We start from the raw sequence: 12,303 nt of genomic DNA, 5'->3' as shown, positions 1-12,303 counted from the left end.
GAGAGGGAGAGAATCTCAAGCAGGCTTTGCACGCTCATCACAGAGCCTGAGGTGGGGCTCGAACCCACAAACCAGGAGATCATGACCTGAGCCGAAATCCAGAGTCGGACACTTGACTGACCGAGCCGCCCAGGCGCTCCCAGGATGGGAAGCTTCTAAGGCGCGTTGGAGGAGTCGAGGACCTGCCTGAGATCTGCAGTTTTGATTCTAAAGCGGGTCCAGCTGCACAGGTGTGCTTGTTCTTGAGCAAAATCTGGACCCAACCTGAGTTTGGGGTTTTGCCCGGTGAGCGCGATGGATGGAAAAGGGGGTTAAGGGGTTGGAGGCAGGGCAGGGCCCATCGGGCTGGATCAAGGCCTCTGGGCTGGACATGGAGGACAGTGGGGACGTGGCGGGTGACACTCCCAAGGGGCTCAGGCCAGGGGCTTGGGGGCCTCCGTGAGCTCAGAGCATTGCTGCGATGGGGCTAATGCAGGGCCTGACCTGGAAGCAGAGGAGGTCGCGTTCAGGGGTTCAGAGAGTAGGAGGCTTGAGGTTACCAGGGATGACAGGACTGGAGTGCGTGGCTGAGGTGGGGTGGAGACAAGGCGGTCGCCGTCCCAGGAGGACCCCTGGATTCTCTTACCTTCTTAACCCCTCCCAACATGGCGGCCTGAGAGCTACATCCTGCCAGAGCTGGAAGGGGTAAAGCTCTTCACTGTACCAACAGAGAAACTGAGACCTGCAGAAACTACAATGTCGGAAGCCGAAGTTCTGATTCCCAGCCCCAGGGTGAGGCGAGATTCTTGTTGGTGTCTCCCCACGCCCCGCCCCCAGCCACGCCCCCTCCCCAGCCACGCCCCCTCCCCTCCCCCTTCCCGCCCCAGCCCCACAGCTTTCCCTGTACTCTCCAGCCTCTGGGGCGTCTCCTGCAGACAGAAGCCCACAGCCACAAGGAACGCCTTCTTATTAACCATGCCACACGTGTCCTTACAAACGTCCGGTGGCTGATCTGCCCATTTGTTCGCTCGTTCCAATGCCCACTCAGTCATTTCAGTCGTTCGTCCGTTCATTCACTCAGTGATTCCACCTTTCGATATTCATTCATTAGGTTTGAGCTGTTAAGCCAAGTGCAAGGAATGAATTCTGTCCCTGTGAAATTTGCTCACCCACGCAACCAACCAGCCAGACATCCGACACATACCGAGCGCCTGCCAGTCGCAGATCTGCACAGGGTTAACATATGGGCGTCACATGTCCCTCAAATGTCTGGCAGGCGTCCAGGCTTTCCCGTGTCCACTGATGATCTATTCCCTGGTTGCAAGCATGTCATGTGTGTGCCAAATGTCTGTTCTTCTAGCCTCTTCCTCATAGCAGAGCTGATAATATGTGAATTGCTGTCGATCAAAGTCCACAAGGCAAGTCTTCATAACTTCTAAAGCTGCCTATATTTCCATTAGAGGGTTTTTTTTTTTTAATCTGAGAGCAATGCTTGCTTATTGTAAAAAATACAACCCGTGACAAAGCATACGAAGTAAGAGAGCTCCCTTATAATTGGCTCCCTCCGTCCCTCCATCCCACGGTGCCAACCACTGTTAAGTGTGGGGAATGACGGAGTGACTGTGGCACGGTTCGTATCCTTCTAGATCTTTTCTGTACATTTGCAAAGGAAAAAAATGTATATACACACACATATACATATATACACACATATATACATACAATATGCACGATTGAGTGTATATTTACAAATTGAGATCATTGACTATTATTCTTCTGCAACTTGTCTTTTCTCTCTGATGATGAAATGAGGAACATTCTGCCAGGTCAGTGCTTCAGATCTCCTTCATCCCCTTTAAAGGATGCATTGCACTCACAATATGGATGGATCTGGTATATTTCACTGGCTCCTGTCAGTGAATATTTAGGGTGTTTTTGTTTACCCCCCATTACGATGCCTGCAATGCACATCATTCTGAGCTCTTCTGTATGAGCATTTCTTCCTTCTTTCGTTTCTTCTTTCCTTCCTCCCTCCCTCCCTCCCTTCCTTCCTTTTTATGTAGGCTTCATGCCCATCTCAGAGCCCAGTGTGGGGCTTGAACTCAGGACCCTGAGATCAAGACCTGAGCTGAGATCAAGAGTTGGACACTTAACTGACTGAGCCACCCAGGCGCCCCTGTAGGAGCCTTTCTGAAGGCTCATTCTCAGAAGCAGACTTGCTGGGTCATGAGCATTTAAAATTCTAATGGGGAGGCACCTGGGTGGTTCAGTCGGTTAAGCGTCCGACTTCGGCTCAGGTCATGATCTCACTGTTCCTGGGTTCAGGCCCTGTGTCAGGTTCTGTGCTGACAGCTCAGAGCCTGGAGCCTGCTTCGGATTCTGTGTCTCCCTGTCTCTCTCTGCCCCTCCTCTGCTCGCCCTCTGTCTTGTGCTCTCTCTCAGAAACAAATAAACATTAAAAAAATAAAATAAAATAAAATTTTAATGGATACTCAGTGCCGGACACATAGTAGGAGATTTGTAACTATCTGTGCCATCAAAGGATGCTGCTAGATTGCCCTCCAGGGTCACACTATTTTCCCTCCCACCAACAATACAACAGAGACATAGAACTGGCCGTTTCTGCCACCAGGTCCCAGCAAGGTTGGGCTTCAGGAGGCCTACTACCCTCCAGGCCGCTCTCCTGTTGCTGGGGGAGGATCTCAGGGCTCTCGTGTCATCTTTGATGAAAAGAACCTAGCAGAAGGTGACCTCCTCCTCCAGGTCTGTAAATCTCATTGCTTACCATCCTCCCACCCGGGTGGGTGCTTACCCAGTGAGGGCATCAGCTCTGAGACTTCTCTAACTGGGGCTATCCTCATTTACATCAGGCAGACAGATCTTCCTTCTTCCTTCTGCTCCCCTAACCAATCCCTGAAACTGAAGGGAAACATCTCATGGCCGCGCGCATTCTCCTAACCGCCAACCCTGACCCTGCTCCTCGGCCCTAACTACTGTTCTCCCTTTGGACCTCTGGCCCCAGCCCCAGCCCTAGCGTCTTTGGACCTGGCTGTGCCGTGTCCCTGCTTCTGGCCCTGCCACCTGCCTGGGTCGTGACCACCCCCCCACCACCACCACCAAAGGATGGGTATTATCCAGAGCCCTGGAGGAGGTTTACAGCAGGGTGCTACCTCCAATCCTCCCAGGAGTTTCGGCCAGTCTTGCCGCTGTGCCCTCCATCTGGGGAGGAAGGCCAGCATTCATGGGCTGCAGGGGAGCAGTGCAAAGGCAGGATCACGGAGGAGGAGCCATGCCCTGCCTGAGCCCCGAGACACTGGCATGGAAGGTGTCTCTCACTCTGCCTTGCCCAATGCTAGTCCCCCAGCTCCACACTTTGCCGGAGGTCCCATGGTGACTAATGCCCCACGAAGACTCTTCTCTTGAGCCCAGGTGGTGAATGCTTCTTTCCTCTTAGGGGTTAACCCTGCAGACGAGCTCAAGTGGGAGCACCTGGGAACCGCACCGGGCTGGAAGAGAAGGGTGAACCTACCCTTTCAGTCTCCTCTTTCCAGGAGATTCCAGGGTGGGGCAGATCAAGATCTCCAGAGGCCCTGCCCCACACCCCTCTCCTTTGCCCCCTCCCCACCCCCACGGCGAGAAAGGCAGGGAGCTGAGCGTCACATCTCCTGAGGAGAGTAGTGGGAGGACGGGATGGGGAAGAAAAGAACAGTTACTCCCACGTGGTTCCCAACTTCCTGTCCTCCTTAGCACCCTGAGACCTGGGTGCTGGGTCAGAGCATCTCCAAAGATCCTTTACCAGAGGGTGGTTCACAGATGTTCTCTCCGCCCTGGCTCATCATCAATACATCAATGGTGGGATTTGGGGGTGTGGGGACCACCCCCCACCATCCCCCCCTCCCCACCCCCACAGTGTCTGGGCTCACTCCCCAGTCACCACCCCACACAGCCAGAGGCAGACTCTCAGTGACGATCAGCTCAGATTTAGTGAGTACACGTTCGGGGGGTAGGGGGCAATGGGGTCTTCCCTATTCAGGTAGACCCGGGGGTGGCTCAGAGCCCACGCAGTCCAATCGCGCACGAAACAGGAGTGCCCTCTATAATATCTCGGAGCTGGCTGCCCAGCCAGGATTTGTATACCCCCCAGAAATGGGGTTCTCTCCGCTCCTCAGAGTGGCCCATTCTATTGTCAGGCACCTCCAAGCGTTGACATGTTCCTCCTGGCAGCCTGTCACTTGGGATGGGGGTTGGGGGGGTGGCCGCTGACACTTCTGACCGGCACTCAGGACAACAGAGGCGGCTGGTGGTGGAGCGGGAAAAGCAATAAGTTAAAACCAAGAACAGCAAGAGACATGGCAGGACGGACGGGGGCATCACGGGGGTCCCAAGAGTCTCTGGCTTGATCCAGGAAGCACTGGGGAGGAGGTGGCCGAGATGATGTCGTAGCTCCAGGCAGGAGGTGGCTCAGAAGGCTGGGTTGTCGATGCCCCTGGGCATCCCCGAATATTCTTCAGGCCTGACACTGTAGGGAGGGGGCGGCTCCATGGGGGGCAGGACGGGCTTCAGAATAATCTGCAGGGGAAAGAGGGAACACAGAGTCTTCTCAGGGCCTGGCAGCGGCCGGCACCCGCCAAGTGCCGGCCGTGCGTGTTTGCCAGGGGGAGGGGGGACCCAATGGTGGCTGCAGGGCCCTCTCTAGGTCCAGAGGCCTGGGGTAAGGAGGGCCTCCCTGTAACCTGGACAATAGGGAGGTATGGCCAGCTGAGGAACCGAGCAAGGAGTGGGGCAGAGACACCTACCTCGCTGTAGGGGGGTGGGGGCTCAGAGGTGGACGTCCTGACCCTCTCTGGGGGGGCGATGGAGGGCGGCTCCGGGGGCCCCTGGTGATCCGCTGGGGGGTCCTGCTCCTGTTCTCTGCAGCTGCGACAGAACCGCTTAGCGAGACAGCAGATGCACAGGAGGGGGAGGATGATGAGGAAGGTGATGACGAAGATCCTAGGGCGAGGAACCATCAACATCTCCCTGAGTGTCTGGGCTGTCCCGGACCCCCCCACCCCCACCCCCGACCACCGTGGGCAGGAAGGCCAGTCGCCCTGAGGACTGCGCCCGAGGAGCTGGCCCTGGGCTCACCTCAGGGGACTGGAGAAGAGCTCATACTCCTGGCAGCAGCTGTCACCACAGCATTTGAATCCTCTGGGGCAGGTGCTGGGGGAGCAAAGAGATGCTGCTGGTCCCGAGGTGGCAGGAAGATCCCGGCCTCCCCAAAACTCACCCATTTCTTGGGGCCCAAGCCACGCCCTAGCAGCGGGGCCCAGCGGGAGGACACCTGGCGCCGGGACCCAGGATCTGGCTTCTAGGCTCATCTCACTACTTGGGCCAAGTTCCGCTCCTTTCTGGGTCTCACTTTTCCTCATCCATAAAGTGGGTATAATGAATGTTCTGTCAACATCACTGAGCAGGGGTGGGGGAGCACGTGGCAGTGGGTGCCAGGGCACTCCAAGGAGATGTGGCGACTGTCCCTGAGCTAACTCGAGGAGCCCTTGCCGGTGCCCATGGACTACGAGGTGGGAAGGACAGGGTGTTCCCGGAACACCCAGGGCTGAGTTGATGGAAACATTCATCTGCTCAGGGACCACCCCCTCCTCATTGTGCTCAGGCTTTTTGGCATTTATATATCAAAGTTGGCACAGATGGTTTGCCCGCCCCACCCAGGGTGATGGGGCGGGGGGAGCCCTCAGAGAAGAGACAGCAGAGAGAGGGGTGGGGATTAGGCTTTAGACCCGCCCACAGGCAGAAGCTGCTTGGCTGGAGAAGGAGGGCGGGGCGGGGGTGGGATGGGAAGCGCATTGGTGGGGGTGGGGGGGAGTGGGAAATGCGTTCAGGCTAGCAGGGCAGTGGGTGAGGATGATGGATGAGATGCTTTTCTGTCCCCCCGCCCCCCCGACCCATGAAGGCAGACAGGGCAGGATTTGGGGTGTCTCTTCCTCAGACAGGAAGTTACAGCCCAAAGCCCAGACTTACAAGAAGAGACCACATTTGGCGGCAGCCTGCGGAAGAAAAGAGGCAGAGGTTAGGGGCCGTGAACTGGGGAGCTCATCTCTACCCACCCGCTGCCCAGGTGCAGAGCCTGCCGCAGGTTCGCAGCGGGTCAACCCCTTCCTGCTCTCCACCTCACTCCAGGTCTAGGGCTGGAGCCCCAGCTGACACCTGCGGCCCCAGCCCTCCTTTCTCTCCTCACCACACCCCCACAACACCTCCACTCACGCCCAGGTCTGTCAGCTGGCGCCTTCCCGCCACCCCTCCGATCGATCTCCTTTCCATGTGACCACGGCGGTCCAGGGCACCAGCAACTCTCCTCCGCAACCCACCCCCCCTTCCCCGAATCACTCCCCACACTGCAGGCAGGTTCGTATCCAGCAAATCCGATCGCCCAAAACCTTCCTGGACGCTCCCTTCAGTGGCTCTCTGTGCCCGGACCCCCAGCGATCAGCTGCTGCCCCCTTGCCCACACATCCACAACCACTGGGAGTCCCCTGCACACGCCTGGCTGTTTGACACTTGCGGGTAAAGGCAGACCACCTTCCTCATGCCTTCAGGATCTGCATTCACCTTTCGGATCCCTGCCTGGCAGGGGGTGGAGGGAAGGAGGAGGGGGGGGGGTTTCCTTGGTCTTTGAAGCCACCCAGATCCTCCCCTGTAGGCTGGGTTTCTCTCCGTTTCTCTTCTGCACCAGAACTATACCCATCCAGGCTCTAGTTTCAGAATGTAACCGGATTAATAGCAATTATGTGTATAAGCCCTGCCTGGAGCATTCTTTCCCCCAGGTATCCTCGCTCCAGCACCCCCTTTCTGCCCCTCTTACTTAAAAATTAGGGGCATCTGGGTGGCTCAGTCGGTTAAGTGCCCGACTTCGGCTCAGGTCAGATCTCATGGTTCGTGAGTTCGAGCCCCGCGTTGGGCTCTGTGCTGACAGCTCGGAGCCTGGAGCCTGCTTCAGATTCTGTGTCTCCCTCTCTCTCTGTCCCTTCCCTGCTTACACTCTGTCTCTCTCTCTCTCTCTCTCTCTCTCTCTCAAAAAAATGAATAAACATTAAAAAATAAAATAAAAAATAAATAAATAAAAATTACATCCACTCCCCCAAGGCACTCCTTTGCCCTCACCGAACTTAAGTTTTCTCTCACAGTTCTTACCCACATCCAACATACTACACAGTTCCTTTTAGCCTGTTCATTGTCTGGTCAGAAGAATGTAAACTCCAAGAGGACAGGGATTTTTGTCTGTCATCACTGTTGAAGAACCCAACAGCCACAATATTGGCAGAATGAACGAAAGAGCCTTCTCAGATGACCTGGTTTCCTTTCCTCCTGGCTGTTCCTCAACTTGGGGGGGGGGGGGTGGTGGTGAGAGATGGCGATGGCGGGGGTGGGGGGGGATTCAGGGGTGGGAACTCCTTAGCGGAGGAGAGGTTATCTGTTACTCTACCCTAGCCTCTGGGGACAAACAGCCACAACACGAGCATAAGAAGCCAACTTTGGCCAGACTACCGTGTCTTTGTACCTTTACTCAAAATAATTCAATCACATCTCAGTTGCTAACAACAGTAAAGCCAAGAAAACCAGTGACAACCAATGACTGTTGGGCTGATTCCCCTTTTCTGGGCTCAGCCGCAGGCCAGGCGGAAGCCTCCCCCACCCCAAACCTTGCCCCCTGGGGACTGGAGCTGGAATCATGAATGAATACTCCCCCACCCCCACTCCCCTACCCGCCTCGCTCCGCAATGTCTGGCCCAGAGAGGGTGAGATCTTCACAGTACACAGGGGCAACTGCAGAGCTGGGGACAGACCAAGGGGGTCCAGGCACTCAGTGGGACCCTCTTGCCCCTCAGATTCTGGACCCCACTTTCCTGGGGCTTTTCTGGCTCCCAACGAAGAAGGACAGAACACAAAAAGGTTCAATCAAGAGTTGCTGTTGGGGAGGGCAGATCTCCCAGATTCTCTCCTCCCCCCCCCCCCCCCCCTTTAACCTGGGGCAGGTCTTGTCTGGGGTGGCTCAATCTGAGTTTTTTTCGAGCGTCACTGTGGTTGTAAAGAACCTCAGCTTCCGTACACGTGCAGCGTGGATATTATCAGCACCTGCCCCCTGGGGCTGCTGGGAGAAATCAAGAGGATGCTCAGCTTAGTGTTGGTACAAAGGGCTTGCCTAGACTAGGTGGAGAAGGAGCTTGAAGGCTTCGGGGGCAGAGCCAGGAGAGTCTGCAGAGTTGTGTGAACGTGCCCTGTTCTGGGGAGGGTCCTGGGATGTCCTGGCATTCTCTCTTTTTTTTTCTTAACGTTTATTTATTTTTGAGAGAGATAGAGCCCCAGCAGGGGAAGGGCAGAAAGAGGGAGACACAGAATCCCAAGCCGGCTCCAGGCTCTGAGCTGTCAGCACATAGCCCTACGCAGGGCTCGAACCCAGGAGGCAGGGCTGGATCATGCCCCAAGCAGAAGTCGGACGCCCAACAGACTGAGCCACGCAGGCACCCCTGTCGCAGGCATTCGTAAACAGAAGTGAGAAATCCCTGTTTTAGACCCATGTCAGTTGCCAAGATAATCTGCCATCCCAGGAATGGACAGATTTCCCGCATCATTTTCAGAGTTCAACGGAGGAATGGGAGGAAGGAGGGGGTGCTTAATCCCTGCCTCAGGCTCAGAATCACTGATTTCAGAGGTCAACGCAGCCTTGGGTCAGGCAACCAGCTCAAGTCCTGCACAGACTAGAATCCTACCCGCGGCTCCTAGAAGGGGTGGAAAGAGCCTTCTCTCCCCTAAGGCACAGGCAGAGACACAGTCCCAGAGAGGGCCAGAGCTTCTCCCAAGGTCACCCAGCACTAGAGGAATAAGACAGTCAGGGAGACGGGCTGGCCGGGCGTCCAGACCTCAGTCCCGGCTAGTGCCCGCTTTCGGACTAGCGGGAGGAAGCGGGAAGGATGAGCCCAGGCTAATATGAGGGTCAAAGTCCCCACTCACAGACAGGCGCTAGGTGTCAGATGGTGGTGGGCGGGGTCCAGGGCCCTCTACACGGTCCCCCCACAGGCGAAGGAACCCAGGCTTTCTCAGGGCCTTCCTCCGCTGCCCCCACCTCCACCTCCCAGGCAAAAAGAGAAAGGAAGTTGCTAACTGTGTACGGTCACCAGGGAATCCTGACAAAGGAAGGTGGTGACGGCGCTCCAGAAGTAGGCCCCTGACCCACAAAGTTCAGGGCCCTGGAAGGTCTATAGCTTACCTCCCAAGCGCTCACCTGTTGGGGGCCAGCCAGCAGGCTGAGCAGCAAGGTGGGTACGAGGCCTGGGACCCAGGTGTCGGACATCCTGGCGTGGGGGCCACAGAGCTTCCGTGTGTGTAGGGGGAGGAGGGGAGAGGCGGGGCCACGACCTCTCCCACGTCTCTCCACCTATGGGGCCCCGCCTCGGGCGGGGGCGGAGCTTAGGCACCCGCGAAGGGCCGGTCGTGGGACAGGGCGGGGGAGGGGAAGAAATCTGGGTTGGGTTTTAGGAGGTAGAAGAGGTTAACTGGAAAAAAAAAAAATTGTGGGGTCAGTGCTAGACTGCAGAGCCACTCCTTGCCAATCCCCGCTCCTCCACCCCTAAGTGAGCCCGGGCTTGAGAGGGACAGTGCTGCGCCTGGCCCGGGGCCGGGATGGGGGGATGGGGGGGTGGGGGAGTGGGCGGCGGGGCGGGGGAGGATGCCGGCGAAGCGACCCGCCCGCTGTAAGTCCCTTTCCACCTGGGTTTGCGGGGGGCAGTGGTTGCGGGAGAGGGAGGAGGCGGCTCGGGAGTGGATTGAGGGCATTGTATGGGGTGGGGTGGGGGGTGGGGATGTGTCACCTTCATTTTTGGCCAAGAAGGAGGGAGAGGCGGCCTGGTTGATTTCAGGAGCACAGCGCTAGTACACTCGCGTCCCCCGGCGTCCCCTGCAATCCTGGGAGGATGTGGGGACACACTTCCTCCATTTGACTTGGGGGAAATTAAGGCCCAGGGTTAAGAGCCGCGGCCGCTGGGGCCAAGCGGAAGCCAGGCGAGCAGGGGCGCGGCGAAGCAGGCCCATCCGGATTCCTTGGAAAGACCCCGCGGAGGCTGTCCCTGCTGAGAGCGCCGGATTCCGACCCTCGGCGGCCGCGCCCCAGCCCTCCAGGCGCCCTGTGCTTCCGGGATCCGGCCGGCAGGTGGCAGCATCGCCCAACGCGGGATTCCCACGGAGCCCCACAGCGCGCGGCGGGGACCTGGGGCCGGGTCTCCCCGAGGGAGAGAGCTGGCTAGCGGGCGGGATGCGGGGACGCCTCGATGGGCGTTGGGCGCAGGGTGAGAGCCAGACACCCAAAGGCGGATGAGACTTGGGGACACCGTGCAGGAGTTGGAGAGATGGAGCCCGCCCCCTGGGGAGAGGGCGAAGGGCAGATGATGGGTGGGTGCTGCTCCCGGCCTGGGGAGACGCGGAGGGCTCCCGGAGAAGCTCGGTTCCCGAGTGCTTAGGCGTCTCCTGCTGGGTCTCAAGTGGGACTTTGCCACTGCAAACTATCCCCAACTTAGTAGGGACCGACAGACTTCCTCCTCGGGCTGTCCTTTCTTTTTCTCTCACCACTTTCTCTTTATCTCTGGCTCCCTTCTCTGTCTTTAACCTCTCCTTGTGGCTCCCCATCTCTCTCTCTCTCTCTCTCTCTCTCTCTCTCTCTCTCTCCTCCTGTTTGTTTCTGCCCATCACTGTCTCCACGCGGTTTCTCTACATTTCTGCTTGTTTTCCCATCTCTGTGCTCCTGTTTGTTAATCACCGCTTGTCTCTTTTGGAGTCTGTTTCTCTGTGTGTGTGTGTTTCTGTTTCTTTTGTCTCTGATTTGGTCCTTGTGTCTCCCTGACTGTGTTTCTCACTCACTCTCCTGGACTCTCTCTGTCCCTCCTTCCCTGTCTCTGTTTCTCATTATCTCTTGGCCCCTTTTTGCCTCTAAGGACAGAACCTTCCAGTCTCCTGATCCTGGTGGAATTAGGGTCTGGCCCCAGAAAATGCCCTCTATTTCCAGTTCCTGGTGATTCTGAACTTGGAGAAGGTCCTGGGCAGGGGCACCTCTTCTCTCCTACCCATGCAGTTGGCTCTGGCCTCAGCTAGCCCCTCTAACAAGTCCAGGGAGTGCTGGAACCTTCTCCCAGCAGCGCCCCTACTGCTGCCTCCTTAGTGGGGTTGTTGCTCACTTGGGCTTCCCTCCTGCCCCTGCCCTTGCCCTGTCGCACCAACACACCTGGCCTAGGGTGTCTCACTGGGTCCCCTGCCACTCTGCCCAGGCTTGGAGACCTACAGAGTCGTGGCCTTTAGGGGAGAGAAAGATGGGTGAGCTTAAGGGAGGAGGGCATCCTGGTGGGGTGGGGGGGGGGCGGAGAATGGCAGGGCTGAGAAGGGGACAGAAGACTTGGAGGGGTAGACGTGAGAGGCTGTAGGGACTGACTAGGTGAAGGGGCCAGGCAGGCACCAGTGCCCTGAGGAGGGGCAGGAGGAGGGCAGGAGGCTGGCGTGGCTCCCCTCTGGCTCTCTGGCATCCACCTGACACAGATCTAGGTTGCCAGACAAAATACAGGATGCCCAGTGAAATTTGAGTTTCGGACAAACTGAGTAATTTCTTTAGTATGAATATACTAAATATTCCTATGCAATATCTGGAACATACTTATGCCAAAATCCGTTTGTCGCTTCTCTGAAATTCAAATGTAACTAGATGTCCCGCATTTTTATTTGCCAAACCTGGCAACCCTACCCATCTTGCTAAAATGTCATAGGGACAGACATCTGAGAACGGCTACTCCACCCACCCCCTGCCCCACATCTCCCCAGTGGGAAAGTGAGGCTCATGAGGCGGGGTCCCGAGGGCATCTGGCACCTGCCCCTTGGGTACGCATTTTTTTTTCATGACACCAAACTGCCTTTCTGCGTGCCTGCGGTTGGGGACAGGGCAAGGGACCTGGAGGCGGGTGGTCCCAGCTCAGTCAGGCCAAGAACACCAAGCCCTGATGTCAACATCCATCATGGCTCCCAAGGGCCCCAGCATTCTTGGTGGGTGAGGTCGGGTGGTGGTGGGGGCGCAATGGGGCCCCAGCCTGAGCAGACAGGGGGCTTTCTTGTCTAGAGGCAGGACCGTCCAGCGCAAGGACATCTGTTCAACACTTAATCTGGCAATGGGGGGGGTGGGGAGCGTGTACATGCGTGCACGTGTATGCTCAGGCACGCAGGGCCAGGAGGGCAGGGAGGCCCGGAGACCTCAGGCAGTCTGTGGGTCCCTCTAGATTCCAGGCCAAATTCCATCTG

General features: G+C 57.2%; 1 protein-coding gene across 2 annotated transcripts; it reads right to left on the bottom strand.

The window, feature by feature from the left end:
• Window positions 1–3,943: 3,943 nt before the first annotated feature.
• Window positions 3,944–10,145, bottom strand: TMEM92 (transmembrane protein 92). 2 transcript variants are annotated; one of them, XM_047845801.1, is made up of 6 exons: window positions 9,843–10,145; window positions 9,242–9,527; window positions 5,998–6,023; window positions 5,107–5,181; window positions 4,776–4,971; window positions 3,944–4,548 (listed from the first exon to the last, which is right to left on the bottom strand). In XM_047845801.1, the coding sequence occupies exons 2-6, from the start codon at window positions 9,323–9,325 to the stop codon at window positions 4,441–4,443; spliced, it is 489 nt and encodes a 162-aa protein (XP_047701757.1). In that variant the 5' UTR covers window positions 9,326–9,527; window positions 9,843–10,145; the 3' UTR covers window positions 3,944–4,440. The 2 variants fall into 2 exon arrangements, with proteins under 2 accessions (XP_047701757.1, XP_047701758.1); XM_047845802.1 differs by having other exon boundaries at window positions 9,257–9,527; window positions 9,843–10,132.
• Between the last annotated feature and the right edge of the window lie 2,158 nt (window positions 10,146–12,303).

The sequence above is a fragment of the Prionailurus viverrinus genome, unplaced genomic scaffold, assembly GCF_022837055.1.
Source record: "Prionailurus viverrinus isolate Anna unplaced genomic scaffold, UM_Priviv_1.0 scaffold_35, whole genome shotgun sequence".
NCBI classification, from domain to species: Eukaryota; Metazoa; Chordata; class Mammalia; order Carnivora; family Felidae; genus Prionailurus; species Prionailurus viverrinus.
This window is presented reverse-complemented; position numbering and strand designations above follow the sequence as displayed.

What these genes read in the sequence shown, in the direction of transcription:
- TMEM92 (XM_047845801.1), bottom strand. Translation starts at nt 9,325, where the DNA reads ATGTCCGACACCTGGGTCCCAGGCCTCGTACCCACCTTGCTGCTCAGC. An exon ending in AACAGGTGAGCGCTTGGGAG is followed by an intron (nt 6,024 to 9,241) that starts GTAAGCTATAGA and finishes TTTCTTCCGCAG; the next exon opens with GCTGCCGCCAAATGTGGTCT. An exon ending in GCCAAATGTGGTCTCTTCTT is followed by an intron (nt 5,182 to 5,997) that starts GTAAGTCTGGGC and finishes TTGCTCCCCCAG; the next exon opens with CACCTGCCCCAGAGGATTCA.